A 17,547-nucleotide genomic window follows, 5' to 3' on the forward strand; every position below is an offset into this window, starting at 1 on the left:
ATCTGGACGTTTTTGCAGATAAATAAAAACATGTCTTAAATATAACAGGCATGGTAGTTTGCTGGGTTTGTTTATTTAGTTCTTTTTGATAAATTATTTTGTTTGATTTAAACATTATTTGATGTTCACCGGTCCGCTCATCCCACTGTGCGTGAAGAATCGTCAATCAGATTCTCACATCGATAGGAAATGGACTGTACTAACTTCAGCGAGGGTGAAGCCAATATCGATCGCACGTGAATAATAAAAAGTTTAAAAAATATTCTTAAAATAAAGTTAAACCATAGATTTACGTAAAATATACTTATCTCCTCATATCTGTTTTGGAATGTTTAAAAAATTTGAGACGTTTCTGAATGCGTTTGAGATGGTAAACCCCCCTCTGTTGGACTCATGAAGCATGCGGCGCACGTCTGGCTGGAAGAAGTTGAGCAGAGAGCTTGAAAGGATGCGGGGAAGATGGCGATGGATGTAAAGAACAGAGATGCATTTTATTCAGGTGCCGACTACTCCAATATCTACAATTCTCAGACTGTAAATTATGGAGATTGCAGTCAATATTTTCCTCGGGTGTCAGGTAAGATAAAAAAATGTTTTCGAAATGGTTTCAATGCACTGCGCTGAAAGGGATGCACTGCACGTTATTTTGTTGCTCTGTGCAATACTCTAAATTGCGACAGTTATGGATCAAACAACATTTTGTTATAATAATAGTATTTATTAGTGTAAAGGCCGTGATGTCAGGCTGAGTATTCACTGACAGATTGATTCTGGCCTCTTATACTATCTGCATTGCAACACTACTATATAGATAAACATATTTTTTACAATGTTTGTTTAATTTTGTCTTTAGATATGTCTGGTCAAGCATAAATGTTATGTTTATTGCATTATATAAGTAAAAATATACATGCTATATACATGAAGTTTTTAATATGATGAATTTGTGGATAGGGATTGGATAAAACCCTAATTTATTCTTTAGAAACACAAGTATAACACATTGCAGGTTATTAGGATATTTTGTAGGAGTTGCTGGCCATTTTCATACCACAGAGTCTAGATCACTGATCTAACCATTATAAGGCTGACAAGGAGGAACATGATAGATTGAGTATTTTTAACTTTTTACTATTAGCTATAAATCTTTAACAAACATGAATGAATACTCCTTTACTTGGCAATTAATTTTTAACATCAAATTGGACATACATAGTGATTTTAGCTTCAGAAATGCACAACTGGTATTTATTGCATTTTACAACATTAAGCCTGCATCCTGTTCTGTGCAGATCATGGTTGGAGGAGCGATATAATGGATTTTATTAAGCTACTTTTGGTAAGCCACCACATAAAAGCACTCAAGTGTTTACAAAAAAAGTAAGATGAAATGAATTTCTATTAACCTGGTCGACAAACACTGCATAAATTGTATTCCTTAAGCACAGAGAGCAACCATGCATGTCTCCATAATTGATGCTTTCAAAGAACAATTGTACAATGCACCAACAGCTTAGAAGTGTTTTGCACTGTTGAGCGGTGTAAAACAACCTGCAGCATCAAGTGATAGCCCTGCTTTACCTTCTCATGTACCCAGACTACCTTGCATTATACATGCCACATGTGAACAATCCTCTGTAAATCTAAAAATATTTCATGCCAGCTCTAATGAACCAACAGATGTTATGCTGCAACCAAAGTTTGCATTGCTGCTAAAAACTATATATATATATATAGAGAGACTATATATATATATATATATATATATATATAGGGAGAGAGAGAAGGTACCAGAAGGAAGGTACAGTATTATATGTGTCTCTGACCTTGAACAGGGTTTATGTGGGTTCTTCTTAGACCTATTTCTGTATTCTCTGATGACCAGGAGTTATCGGGTTTGTTTCCAGGCGCTAAAGTCAAGATGAGAAGAGTGTGAAATGGTTGGACATTGTTCATTCAGGTTATATTTTGCGTGAGGTGGATCATTATGATGCACTTTCAAAATATATCTCTATTGATCTAAATCAGGGGTCTCCAACTCTTTTTTTTTTTTGAGCAAGAGGCAAGAGCTATAATGGATAAACCAATCTGGAGGGCTACTTTTTTTATATAGTCTCAAAACCTTTTTGTCTTGCTTTTTTACTTTTACTTGTTGCTTTTATTTTATTTTACTTTTATTTGTTTAAAATGTTAACATACATAAAAGAAGCCAAGTTAATATAAAAAGATGTAATAAATAAATATTAAAATTGAGGCTATTAAAGGGACACTCCACTTAAAAAAAAATAGGCTCATCCAGCTCCACCAGAGTTAAACATTTAGCATCAGTGTGTCGATATTTTTCCTATTTAATACTTAAAGACTCTTCTGTAGTTACATTGTGTACAAACTAAACACCGACGGAAAATTAAAAGTTACCATTTTCTAAGTCGAAAATAGTCCCCTTGGTAACTTTCAATAGCAGGGGACTATTTTCGGGCACTGCGTAATATCACTGTGCCTGCTGCAGCCATGATGCGGCAGCAAAGTCCTTGATTATTACGCCGGAACGAGAATACAGTTCCTAGCCATATCGGCCTAAAAATTCATAACTTTACGTCAGTCTTAGTACAAAATGATTTTTTTTTTTTTGAGCGCATGCTAATGGTCTAATTAGATTCAATGGATTATGCTAAGCTATGCTAAAAGTGGTACCGCCAGAGCCGGAGATCAGCTGAATGGATTCCAAAACGGTAAAAATCAAATGTTAACTCTAGGTGAGCTTGAAAATGAGCATATTTTCAAAAAAAGTGGAGTGTCCCTTTAATAGAATGTGCCATGGGCACCATGTTGGAGACCACTGCTCTAAATGGTCCAGCATATCAGTTTTAGATTTGTATGAGTTTGAGGGAGGAATGAACTACAATCATTCATTTTGCAAAATGCATTGAATAGTGACACAGAAAATTACTTTCAAAAACTTTAAAAGCATTCAGGTCTATCTGTGTGATAAAATATTGTTTGTTCAATATACTTTAAGACAAACCTTGTGCAAATTCATCAGTCAACAACATTTTGCTGAGTATTTTCTCCCTGAAATGGCAGTTTATCTATCACAATCATGTTGTAACCAATCACGTCAACTCGTTGACGGAGTGGATCAGGAAGTCCGAGCTGGTGTGACTAAATGGAAATGGGGGTTAATTTGCATATTCATAAACCCTTTAAAGGGGACATTTTACAAGACTTTTTTAAGATGTAAAATAAATCTTTGTTGTCTCCAGAGTATGTTTGTGAAGTTTAGCTCAAAATACCCCATAGATAATTTATTATAGCATGTTAAAAAAGCCACTTTGTAGGTGTGAGCAAAAAAATGTGCCGTTTTGGGTGTGTCATTTTAAATGCAAATGAGCTGATCTCCACACTAAATGGCAGTGTCGTGGTTGGATAATGGAGATTAAGGGGCGGTATTATCCCCTTCTGACATCACAGAGGAGCCAAATTTCAATTACCTATTTTTTCACATGCTTGCAGAGAATGGTTTACCAAAACTTAGTTACTAGGTTGTTCTTTTTAACATTTTCTAGGTTGATATAAGCACTGGGGACCCAATTATAGCACTTAAACATGGAAAAGACAGATTTTCGTCATATGTCCCCTTTAAAAAGGTATATTTACCTTTGAGGTACTATTATGTACCTTTGGTACCAATATATACCTCTGAGCCACTAATATAAACTCTTTAGGTGCAAAGGTCACAACTTGGGCATAGCTTAGGGACCATTTTTTCTGAAATTGTATTCCTTGTGTAAGTGCAGAGAGTTGATAGTCAAACAGGAATACTGTAGGAAAGGAAAATGACAACTGCTTCATTTAAGGCCTATATCTTAGTTTTGGTCCAGACCGCGGCATTCTATTGATGACACCGTCCAGGCAACCGGAAACAAAACCATTTGGCGCATTCCTATGTCTATTTTGGTCGGCTGTATCATTGTTGTCATGATCCTGTCGGAACTGATACACTGGAAATATCACACAGCCATGAAACAGCTGACTGTCCAACCCCCACCCGTTCAGCCGTGGATCTGCTGGAGCGTCAAACATGCTTTCAGCTCAGTAGGCGAGAGTCAGCCGTGATCACATCTAAAGGAGGCCATGAAAGAATGTCTTCTTGCTAAAGAAAGTGTAAAACCCTTGATCCAAATTTAATCTTGCTGCTGTCAAGTAAAAGATATAGATGATATCTCATTTGTAATTCATTTCCTATGAGCCACCTGTTTCATAACACAATCATGCAGTTGGTCATTTTACACTATAATTATGAATCCATTATGTTTTGCCTAAAATCTCATCTTTATAATTTAATGCAAACTCTTTCCTTCTATCATTTGGCTTCCAGGTCCAGATCCCGTTTTGAAGCCAAATCCCAGTTTTATGTGCCAGCCCTTCCAGGCCATGACCCCAACTCAAAACCTCCGACCACCACCTGTGATAATGCCCCCGGACCCACTGCGATTCCCCCTCTGTACTCCTCTCACGGTTAAGCCATCCCCGCACCTCCAATTGCCACACAGCCCGTCCATTCCGGCACCCCCTGTCCTCAGTCCCAAACCCCCAGATGAGGACGGTCAGGCGATGGGCGCTGATCAGGAAGCCACACTGGAGGAACTGTGCAAACCTTTGTACTGTAAACTGTGTAACGTCACACTAAACTCTGCACAACAAGCCCAAGCCCATTATCAGGTAATCTAAACACTCCTGTTATTGTCCACAAAGTATGAAAGTGAGATACGAAAGTCTTGAATGAATTCACATCCTTGTTTATTTCTGCACATGGGTTAGTGAACAAACTACTTGGTGCCTAAAGATGTAGAAAAATAGTTAAAGGGGGGGTTGAAATCTCATGCATTCTGACTTATTAACACTGTTAAAGGGACACTCCACGTTTTTTGAAAATATACTTATTTTTTCAGCTTCCCTAGAGTTAAACATTTGATATTTAACGTTTTGGAATCCATTCAGATGATCTTTGGGTTTTTGGATATATGAAGGATGTAATACTACTCTATAGGTACTCATGATTAACATGAGATGAGCAGAAACAGCATTTGTTATGTGAGCTTTATGGTTTTTGTTTACAAATCTGACTTTCAGTATCCTTTCAGTTAGTTGTTTATCATGACTGTCTGGCTACTGGTTACAGTCACTGCCAAAGAAAGCATGGGGTAATCCATGTTTTGTTTTCAATACAGGGGAAAAACCACAGTAAAAAGCTGCGCAATTTTTATGCTGGTAGCCAACAGCCGCCTCCCATTAGAATACCAGAGGTAGTAGAGCCTGTTTCCCATCAACCCTCATCTGCTCCACCCACAGATTCTGCAGATGTGAATCCTAAACAGGTACATTTAGCTCTTTATTGGTAAATGGGTTTCTGTCTCAATTTGTTTATCTTTGTCTGACTGTGTGGGAAGAGCTGGGTGCTATACTATATCACATTAACGCTGCAATCTATAACTTTTCCCCCTTTATTGTCATCTTTGTTTGAAACTTAATTATATATATATAATATTTTATTTTATAATATATTTATATAATATTTTCAGTAAAATACGACCTACAGCTCAACTTAAAATTATTATTATAAGCTTACTGCTGTAAGGCAAGGAGACCATACTTGCTCGATAAATAATTTTTGTTTATTTGTAACCAACAAATATTACATATTGCAGCCTTAAAGAAATAGTTTACCCAAAAAGTTAAGTAACCCCATGAATTACTCACCCTCAAGCCATTCTCGATGTATAGGATTATCTATTTTCACAACTACGTCTCATATGCTACGTTATAGGCTGAAAATGCACTCTCTTGTGAATGTGCACCCGTCATAAACAGAAGCCAGTTATTTTAGTTTGTAAAGTTTTACATTTTGATATTTTTCTTACAAAATTGCATTAATTGCCCTTAGAAGGCTTTTATTAACCACCTGGAGCCACTTGGATTACTTATGTTGGGGATGGACTTTTTTGGCTTCAGATCAGAAGCACCATTTACTACACTGCAAAAAATGGCTTTCTTACTTAGCATTTTTGTCTTGTTTTCAGTAGAAATATCTAAAAATTCTTAAATAAAGATGTATTTTCTTGATGAGCAAAATGACCTAAGAAAATAATACTAGTTTTTAGACAAAAACATATACAATTTAAGTGAATTTGTGCTTAAAACAAGCAAAAATATCTGCCAATGGGGTGAGAAAATTTTACTTGAATTAAGTGTTTAAGAAAAAAGAAATCTTATTTCACAATTTTTTTCTCACCCCATTGGCAGATAATTTTGCTTGTTTTAAGGACAATTTCACTTCAATTGTATATTATTTGTCTTAAAACTAGACTTATTTACTTAGGTCATTTTGCTCATCAAGAAAAACCATCTTAACTTAAGAATTTTTAGATATTTCTACTGAAAACAAGACAAAAATACTAAGTAAGAAAGTCATTTTTTGCAGTGTACTATTATAAAGCTTGGAACAGCCAGGACATTTTCTTATATAACTCTGATTGTTTTGTCTGAAAAAGATAATCATATACATTAAAGATGGCTTGAGGGTGAGTAAATAATGGGGTAATTTTAATTTCTGGGTAAACTATCCCTTTAACTCTTTCCCCGCCAGTGACGAGTTAATTAAGAGAAACGCTTCCCTGCCAATGACGAGTATTTCCAGCTTTCCGTAATACCGCTATTATGGCAGGGTATCTCCAGTTTCAAGGTCAGATGTTATATTTCATAAAAGTTTAGTCTAACAAATTAGCGTCGTACACCTGAAGTAGATAGGTGTGTAGGATAAGAAGACAAAAAGTCCCGCAATATACACAAAAGGCAATTCCCTCACACTATCTGCTTGCTGAAAATATTTTAATAATCGTTGCGTTGCAATGTTTCGATCTTACGATCTTCCTCGGGCAACTACAATTGTTACAAACACCATCAAATTTAAAATGAACAAATGACCAATCACCAAGCAGATAGTGTGCGGGAATTGCCTTTTGTGTATAAAAGTTTAGTCTAAAAATGGCATAGCCTTTTTTGTGCTTTCAGAAAAAATCAATCAAATCGCAACCTTAGAATCGAAAATGTAATCGAATTGTACTCCTAAGTATGAATGAATTTCGATGCACTACATCCGCCATGTTGATACATCACATGACATACGTCGTCATAACAAGTTAGTTGTTAATTGGAAAAGTTGTTAATTCACTGTCCTAAAAACGGGCTGATATCTTCCTTCTTCTATGAAGTCCCTCCTTCAGAAATACGTAGCGAGTCCTGATTGTGTCGTTTGTTTAGTGTGTTGTAATTCGATAGCAGCTTAGCTTGCAGTTAGCTTAGCTGGCAAATGATGTATTCCTGTGGGCGGAGTTTAGTCAAAAAACTGTTCTAGTGATGTCATTAAAGCAGGAAGTAGATGGCTGTAGTCTAAACCAGCCGTTCGCTGTAGGCTTTGACAGGTGAATTCTGTTAAAGAAAATAAATCGCCTGGCAGCGAACTTTGGGCTTTTCATTTTACAGGTATTATTTATGCTATTATAGCAACATTACACACTAACCAGGGTTTAAAAAATGGGATCAGAAAGAACGTGACCTTTAAAGAAAATAATAGCTTTAAAGGGGCCATGGCATAAGACTTTTTTAAGATGTCAAATCAATCTTTGGTGTCCCCAGAGCACATATGTGAAGTTTTAGCTCAAAATACCATATCAATAATTTATTATAGCATGTTAAAATTGCCACTTTATAGGTGTATTCAAAAATGTGCCGTTTTGGGTGTGTCCTTTAAAATGCAAAATGAGCTGATGAAATTCAAATACTGATCACAATGATGGTGGTTTGTTGCAATTAAAACTCAATTGTGCTTTTCTCTGCACTTAATGGCAGTGTTGTGGTTGGCTAGTGCAGATTAAGGGGTGGTATTATTATAATAAGAGCTCCTTATGACATCATAAGGAGAGCCAAATTTCAACAACCTATATTTTCATGTGCTTGTAGAGAATGGTTTACCAAAACTAAGTTACTGGGTTGATGTTTTTCAAATTTTCTAGGTTGATAGAAGCACTGGGGACCCAATCATAGCACTTAAACATGGAAAAAGTCAGATTTTCATGCCATGGCCTCTTTAAGTGCCGTTTGATCATGTAGTGTCCATTCACTGAGCCCAATGTAATCAGTGAATTCCCAGTGTGCGCATCTTTCATACTGGCTTTGCTCTCATTGTTCTGTCTGCAGACACTCTCGAAGGGAGCGAGCAGAATCATACTGGCGACCGAGAACGATTACTGTAAGCTTTGTGATGCTTCCTTCAGTTCCCCGGCCGTTGCACAGGCTCACTACCAGGGCAAGAATCACGCCAAGAGACTGCGGCTAGCAGAGGCACAGCAAAACGCCACATCATCGTGAGTCTGTCACACCCATAACCTCCCAGATAAACAGATCTCATCTTTTTGCATTTTGTCAAACGAAATCATCTGGTTTCTTCAGTTTTGAAATGGAATTATAGATATATTGGGGTAAAAATCTCCATTAAGTACAACCTACCTAAAATTGTGTACATTAATGCACTCAGTACATTAATCCCTGCGCATTTTCCCTTTTAGTTAAATCTGTAGACTTGTTACGTACTATGTGTAATATGACCCTATGGCCTAGTGAGGATTGGTTTGCATGGAGGAAGAGCTTTTTCCTGTTTGCTTTATCTTCGGTCTGTTTTTGCAATGATAAGTTGGCTGCACGTTTTAAAGTCTTTGTGGCCATGATAAGAAAACCACAATGATACATCCTGTTAGCCTGTAAACGCCTGTTCATATCTGAGCAAACATGATGCCTATTGCTAGCTCTGTTCATTTTCATATATTCAAATGTTTAGGCAAAAGCATACACAGGTAAATATTGTTGTGAATATAGGTGCATACAAAAGAATGTCTTTCCTCATTTTGTTCATTTACTGGTCTTTTACTTTAATGGTTTGCTTGAAGTGATTTGATGTGACTAAAGGATAGAAAAACTTTAGTTCATACAAAACTAAAGACATAGCATGTTTTTCAGAGACTTGCCTGAGACTCAGAGACGTCCCAGGAAAGATGGGTACGAGTATCGGTTAATGAAGAACCGCAGGGCCCACAACAATACCGCCATGCCAGGTACATTTACATTTATAGATTTACATTATTATTAATACATCCAGAGCAACTTTAAGCTATACATTTTCAGTGGAGGCCGGTGACTTCTTTTTTCGAGGGCGTTCGAGGCGAAGTTCGTCACAACATGTATGTGGTTTCGTAATTTCAAAATATGTGTTCTGCCCATCGAGTGATCCTATGTGCATCACGTGTCTTGTCAAAATAAGTGCCTTCTGCAGACGCGTCTAAAGAGTTTATGATAAAAGAGACGCACGCGTTTGCCAGATCCTCGCATAATCTCATGTATAATCAGAGTTGACTGTTAAGGGAGTGTCTTGCGTGTATTTTGTGAACGTGAGCATCTCTTTTATCATAAACGGTTTTGACGCGTGTGCAGCAGGCCCTTATTTTGACAAAACACGTGATGCACATGATTCGTATGATGCAACAAACACATATTTTGAATTTGTGTCCCTCGGATGAGCAGTCACGAGCCGCCACTGTACATTTTATCAGTATGCGTGTCCCCCGAGGATTAAATGCCCTATCTGACTTTCATCATGTGACTCAGATTTTATGCTTGTGTGCAAAATGGCAGCAATGTTTTAGTTCACATGTCTACTTTTGACCCCAGCTTGTCCATCTGGTACCTTTTTCTGCTCGGTTGTGGTGCAAAACCTCCATTTGGCAGCAGAACGGTTGGCAGCTGTGTGTGTTATGTGTTAATGTAGCGCAGTGCGCTAGTCTCGCTAAATGCAGGCCGGACGCCAGGGCTTTCGTGTGTGTAAGCCAATACCCCACCCCGCGTCAGTTTGAGATCTCTGAAGTCACCCACGTGTTGGCAGATTTCGATCAGACGCATGGCCCCATTGCCCCTACACTCCTGCCCTCAGAAAGACACACATAGGGGTGGTTTCCCGGAGAGGGATTAGACTAGTCCTAGACTAAAATAAATGTAAAAGGTGTCCAAACTGAAAACAACTTGCACTGACATATCTTAAAATGCATCAGTGCCGTTTGTTTTGCCTCAAAAGTAATGTTTTTAGTAAGGCATGTTTGTTGAAACTAGTTATATTTCCTAGTTAAACTAAGGTCTAGTCCTGTCTTAAGCTAATCCCTGTCCGGGAAACCACCCCATAGAGTATAGCATTTAACAAGTGACTGAACTATTTAATCTGCATATAATTTTATGGACAGGAAAAACAAAGGGTGTGACTGGAATAAACGACAGCAACCGTTGATGACAGGACTGCGTGTAACAATGCAACAGTTGAGAAAGTTTAACATTATGCAAATTAGCAAGACACGTGCTCCATCGCCTTTGAAATGCTGGAGGGAGAGTATCTGATGTTTTATTTACTTGATCTCGCATGTTTCAGGTCCTTACTACAACCCACGGCCGAGGCAGCGTATCCCACGAGACCTCGCCATGTGCGTCACTCCCAGCGGGCAGTTTTACTGCTCCATGTGTAACTCAGGTGCCAGCGAAGAAGCTGAATTTCGTCTACACCTGGAGAGCAAGCAACACAAAAGCAGAGTGTCGGAACAACGCTACCGTAGTGAAATGGAGAACCTGGGGTACACTTGAAAAACATTGGCCACTTTTCATTTCAGAATGAAGGGTTTTTATTGTGTAAATGTGAGCATAAAGTGTTAAAGAGTTTAATTTTGTTAATCTAGAAGCTATTTATTAGTATTTAGTTAAGACAAGAATTTACTAAACACTAGAGTTTCAAGGTTTTTTTTGCACCAGGCTTAAAGGATCATTTTTTATTAATAAGGGACTAATTTGGGGCTATTTACTTATTCATTTAGCTGACGTTTTTATCCAAAGCGACATACAATTGCTATATATGTCAGAGGTCGCACACATCTAGAGCAACTAGGGGTTAAGTGTCTCGCTCAGGGACACAATGGTGTGTCACAGTGGATTCGAACCCGGGTCTCTCACATCAAAGGCGTGTGTCTTATACACTGGGTTATCACCATCCCGCTATTAGATTTAATATAGAGAGTAAGGATGCTTAAAGGGATAGTTTACAAAAAAATTAAATTCTGTCATCATTTACTCACCCTCAAGTTGTTCCAAATCTGTATAAAATTCTTTGTTATACTGAACACAAATTAAGATATTTTAAAAACCGATCTGGGGCACCATTCACTTCCATAGAATTATTTTTTTATACTATGGAATTCAATCTGCTTGGTTACAAACATTTTTCAAACTCTTCCTTTGTATTCAACAGAACTAACACAATTATTCAAGTTTGGAACAACCTGGGGGTAAGTTATGATGACAACATTTTCATTTTTAGTGAACTATCCCCTAACGGGGGTTATAAATCCCTATAATTACAGATCTAGTATCGATTGCCTAATAAGCTAAAGATGATTCATTATTACAGTAAAGACAGTGAAGTCTTATCCTAGATTATCTTATACAAATAAGTACACAAATAATACTGAATGGTGCACTTTTGTAATTGACATATTTTTTCTTCTTATGGACAGCTTGGGGGCCGAAAATCTGAGACCACCCCGTAAAGAAAAGATTTATTATATATAAAGTAAAATATAAATAAAGTAAGTTACCTGGCTGCATTAAAATCAAAATAAAAATGTAGGGCATTTTTTACAGTGCACAATAAAAATCTAGGTTTCAAATAACAAAAGGAAAAACAGAGCAAATTAACATTTTGACATGGACACTAAAGCATTTTTCAGGTAACTAATGAAAAGAGCAAAAATGTTTTATTAATTTGTACATGCGGTCAGTTTTCCTTAATGAAATTACAGCATTTTAATTGACTTTTGGACCCCACTGTTTATTTATTATCATTCACTATAATTTATTTCTCTGTTTTATATATTTTAATTCAATTGTCGTACGTCCTGCAACTACAATGCAGCCTGGATGTTTTTTCTTTATTTTGCATACAGTTGATGCCTCAAAAACACAAAAAAGACTAACCAGGCAGCACTTAAACTAACAAAAGTGACAACTTTTATTCTGAGGCGTGGATTAACTGCGCTTATTGAAAAGCTACAGAACACTAGTGTTCAGATTAGGCCGATGACATGGATGGTATTCCCAGGAGAATCCTCACGACGGTCCGGTGGCATATCAGCTTACTTTGATAGCGATGACAATAGATCTACCTGGTCTGGATTTGCACACGTTTCATAGTCTATCCAATCATCATTTGATCTGTTTTGGTGGTATATCTTATATATGAAATATGAATTTGTTGCGTGATTGTTGTTTGTTATTTTCGGTCTGGGTTATCTCCAGGGAAGCTCTTTCCTCACTTCCCAGTGGAAAACATGGTTATTTTACTAAGGTTACTTTGGGACTATGCCTCCTACCTCACATTATTAGGGTGAAATGTCTTCGCCTTATCGACCTGCTCATAGTTTATTGCAAGTTGGTCTACCAAGATAATAAATAATAAACCAACAAGGTTTATGAAATTATCAAATAAAATTAATTTTTATATTTTGCATCCCCAACAAGATAGCATGGCATTTGAGCAGTTACTGTGTGTTGGAGCATGTTAAAGCAAACTTTTAGTTTTAATATTTTACATTTATGCACGTTTTATTGTATGCAGGATCATTCACCTTTACAATTTTATCACTAAAAATATTGGATCGAAGGCATTTATGATATGCTACACATGTTTTACTGTTATTATTTGTTCTGTTGCTCTTAATATTTTGTCCATTGTTACAATGTTTGCGATTGTAGTCTTACCTCCCTTTTTGATTTAATATTAGTTATGTAGTATTTAGTTCATGAAATGCATGAAATAATCGCTGCTTGTACATATTTTTATTGCTGTCAAAAAAGGAGAGCTGCACTTAAAGCAAAGGACAATTTGAGAGGTGGATTTCCTGAAACATTTGCACTTGCTGAAGAACTGGAAAAGACAATGTTCGGGATGACACGTTATATAATATTAGATAGATATTTAAATGAATTGCGATCAAATGTTTACAGTAGGAGGACTCTATTGGACTCTTTTCCATGGCGGGCTGTGATGTAAACACGTTACATATTCCTCAGAGCGTAAAGCTCACTCGGCTGTGATTTTGCACATTTCAGGAGCTCTGTTTTGTTATCGTTGCACTGTTGCTTTGCATATGTTTCAAGCAGAAGGAACTCCCAGCTTAATGTGATTATAAATGTTTTGCATAGTCAAATACTCACCATTTTAATCAAATCCTTTTTTTATAAACGAATATGTGGTGATGTGTATATACACGGACATAAATTTAAAGGTGCATTGTGTAATTTTTAGAAGGTTCTCTTGACAGAAATGCAATATAATATCTATATTATCAGCGGTGTATAAAAACCTTACAATATGAACTGTATTGTTTATTATTATCTTAGAATGAGCCGTTTTTATCTACATACACTGCGGGTCCGCTTACATGGAAGTCGCCGTCATGTTTTTTACTGTGGCGCATTTTGTCACTACGTTGTCTCAGACGATGAAATGTTTGTCCTGTTGCGGCTACCGTAGCTTCACAATGCGTTTTAAAATGAAGGGGTTGGTTGCAATTCACTTATACATACACAGTGGACCTTTAAAAGATCAATCTGCATTAATGCTCATCGAACATGTTCATATGGAAAAAATCATTTCTATGCTTCTGTGAAAATCTATTCGATAGTATATTGTTTTTTGTTTATTTTAATGTTATTTTTTAACTTCACTAGATAGGTTCAATATAAAGACCAATTAGGGATGTATAACGATTAATCTATAGCAGAATAAAAGTTTTTGTTTATATCATATATGTGTGTGAACTGTGTGTAATAACTTTGTATAGATAAATTCACACACATGCATATATATAATATATATATATATTTAAGAAATTTTTAAAGACATTTTTCATGTATATATACATTTGTATATTTATGTATAATTTATATTATATATAAATATAAATACTTAAAGGGACACTCCACTCATTTTCCAGATCCCCTAGATTTAAACATTTGATTCTTACCATTTTGGAATCCATTCAGCTGATTTCAGGGTCTGGCGCTAGCACTTTTAGCATAGCTTAGCACAATCCATTGAATCTGGTTAGACCATTAGCATCGCACTATAAAATAACTAATAAATATAGAGTTTCGATATTTTTGCTATTTTAAACTTGACTCTTCTGTAGTTTAATCATGTGCTAAGACCGACGGAAAATTAAAAGTTGCGATTTTCTAGGCAGGAACTATACTCTCATTCTGCGTAATAATCAAGGACTTTGCTGATGTAACATGGCGGCAGCAGGAGTAGTGATATTACGCAGTGCCCGAAAATAGTCCCCTGCTATTAAAACTTACTAAGGGGACTCGCAACTTTTAATTTTCTGTCGATCTTGGTACACGATGTAACTACAGAAGAGTCAAGTTTTAAATAGGAAAAATATCAAAACTCTTTGGTTATTTTTTAGCGCGATGTTAATGGTCTAATCAGATTCAATGGCTTGTGCTAAGCTATGCTAAAAGTGCTAGCACCAGTCCAGGAGATCATGGATTCCAAAATGGTAAGAATCAAATGTTTAACTATAGGAGAGCTGAAAAATGAGCATATATTTGAAAATAGTCGAATGTCCCTTTAATATATACAATTTTTTTTTTTATTGTACATGCATGTGTGCATATTTATATATACATAATTATTATACACAGTTCACACACATATATGATGTAAACAAAAACTTTTATTCTGCTAACGATTAATCGCGATTAATCATTATGCATCCCTAAGACCAATAATCATTTAATAGGTTTGATCAGGACCGGACTCAAACCTGCCTGGTCCACACGAAAACCACAGCTGTTCTGCTGTTCTAGCAAATGTATATTTTTCCAGAGATTCACCAGTGACAGGCCATATCCTGTTGTGAAAAGAGATCTGTATTTTTTGCGGGCAGGAAGTTATGACCCTGTGTGGAAACAGACTTTCCCTACGGACGCCAGAAGGGACACCGAATGGACTAAACAATCAAAAGTTTTTCCGTTTTTTATGGAGTCGTATTTCACTGTTTGTAAGGATAATAGGCACATTTATTTGGAAGGCCATCGAAATAAAATTGAGATGTAGTGCCTTTTAAAGACACATTCTTATATAATGGTTGCCTTTGGGATGTATTTTACTGAAGACTATAATTTCATGTCCATCAAAGGTTTGAGTGCAATACAATGACAATGATATTTATTTGACCTCTTCAATCTGTTTCCCTTAAATGTGGAGTGAAATAAAAACATTTTAACTTTGTTGTAAGAAGTACTGGATACTTTCGAAGGCAATATATACCATGTTGTAATGAAATATTTCATTAAAAACAACTCTTTCAGTACTTGCTCAGCATACTGTGTGTGTGTTTTTTGGATATAATAATTGAGATAGTAATTAAAATGCTTTTTTGTGTTACCCTAAAACCTCACACCTCTCTTATGCAGCACAGATATTAACTTTATGAAATGACTTCCTCATCACCAAATTCCCGATTGATTCCAACTGTTGTTTCAGAAGAACATGATTTCTTCCCTCAAACAATGACATTCAAAGGCAGTCTGTTATTCATCACCCCACCCAAAGTCTGTGAGTTTGCGGACGCATTGAAATGAGTGAGATGCCTTGCACCGGGCCAAGTCAACTGACAAACTTGTGTGCTGATTTCTATGGTCTGCATGACTGAGGCCCTCTGGGATAAATGACAGCTGTGACAGGGAACTCGGTTTGGGAATTCCAGTGAGATCGGTTGAGATCAACAGATGTGATCGCCTAATGACGATGTTTTTATCAGAATGGCTTAGCAACCACAAATTGAATCGCAACCGTAAAGGAAAAACATATCCACCGGGTGCTGTGGATAACCCAGTGGGATTCGGTTGAAGTCACCCCGTTCATTCATGGCATTGTGGGAGGGAATGCCGAAGTTGTGGGCAGCTGGGTATACGAAAACTGTCCTTGGACATAAGCATGAGGTTTGGCATTGGCCGATCTCTTCCCATAATCCCATAATCAGCGACTTCATTTATTTAAAATGTGCAGAGCTATTCCTAGTGCTCTAAACACTTATTGAGGCAGTGCTGTTTGTTGTGAGGCAGTGGTGTGTGGTGAACTTCCGAAATGAGTTTTATGGGATGTAATTTCATGTCCATCACTTGATGGTTATACGGTTTCCGGCTTAAGGAACATCATCGGCTTTATGGTATTGATAAACCTATACTTGACCTATAATCCGCTTATACTGGGCCAGTAAGCAACCACCACACTATATATAAACCAGAAGATATATATATATACTGGAGAATACTAATTTGCATAATGAGTATTGAATAAAGTCTTTCTGGTTAATCTGGACAGGTGGGTAAATTCTCATGGAATGTCCGTCTCTCTCTCTCTCTCTCTCTCTCTCTCTCTCTCTCTCTCTCTCTCTCTCTCTCTCTCTCTCTCTCTCTCTCTCTAGAAATGTAATGAATGTGTTTTCTGTTTGTGTGTTATTCTTTCAGAAGTTGTTCTGGGAAGGAAGAAGCCAATGGAAAAACAAGATGACATAAACAAGTCTTATAAACACTACCTCAAAAACTTTAACATATGCAACAAAGAGAAATAATTAAAGCAACATAACATCTCTCATTTGACTGATCCCTGCCAGTAGACTACTGGCATAACTTTACCTTAGCTTGGAAAGGCATGTGTAGTTATGACAATAATAATTGACTAGTTGTCCAATTGTCACAGAAAAAATCTATAGGGCATATCACTGTAATACACTTTGATAACAAAATATGTTTCCTTACTGGAAATGTACCTTATATCTGACTTACTCGAAATGACAGGAATGTATCACAAGATATTATCAATCAAAATACCGTCAAAAACATTCAACTTCATACTGAAGTGAAACCATGTTGGTTTTATCTGAAACAGCTTACAAATGTTTTACAATTTTTTTTGCAAAGCACAAATGTATTTTTAAGACAAAAATAAATGTGTGCTCACTTACATCACTGTGATGTTATAGGCTTAATAATATACAATTGTCCTCACATGACACTTACCTGGACATGATGGTCATTTCTGCAGAAGTTTGTTTTAGATATGCAATTGCGTGATTTGTCCACAAGAGGGCAATGTTGACCAAAATAAGCTTAACTGTAAAACTAAACCCTAAACCTGCTGATTTTGTGTCCCAATCATTACACCTTATCAAATGAGAAAATATGAAATTGTAGATATATTAAAAACACATCTCTCAATTTTTTGTTTTATCTTTATAAACCACCTCCATTACAGCAACAAAAACATCCTGATACACACGTGTCAAGCATTGTGAATTATACGGCTGACTTTTTAACAGGTATAAATCCTGTAAT

General features: G+C 36.6%; 1 protein-coding gene across 1 annotated transcript; it reads left to right on the top strand.

Annotated features, from left to right (window-relative positions):
• The first annotated feature begins 184 nt into the window (after positions 1–184).
• On the top strand, positions 185–15,519 carry zmat3 (zinc finger, matrin-type 3). The gene is made up of 6 exons (XM_065240994.2): positions 185–577; positions 4,379–4,722; positions 5,232–5,378; positions 8,257–8,423; positions 9,073–9,167; positions 10,526–15,519. Exons 1-6 carry the CDS (start codon positions 460–462, stop codon positions 10,732–10,734), a joined length of 1,080 nt encoding a protein of 359 aa, XP_065097066.1. The 5' UTR covers positions 185–459; the 3' UTR covers positions 10,735–15,519.
• Positions 15,520–17,547: the final 2,028 nt, after the last annotated feature.

This window comes from Paramisgurnus dabryanus, chromosome 14, assembly GCF_030506205.2.
Source record: "Paramisgurnus dabryanus chromosome 14, PD_genome_1.1, whole genome shotgun sequence".
Lineage (NCBI taxonomy): Eukaryota > Metazoa > Chordata > Actinopteri > Cypriniformes > Cobitidae > Paramisgurnus > Paramisgurnus dabryanus.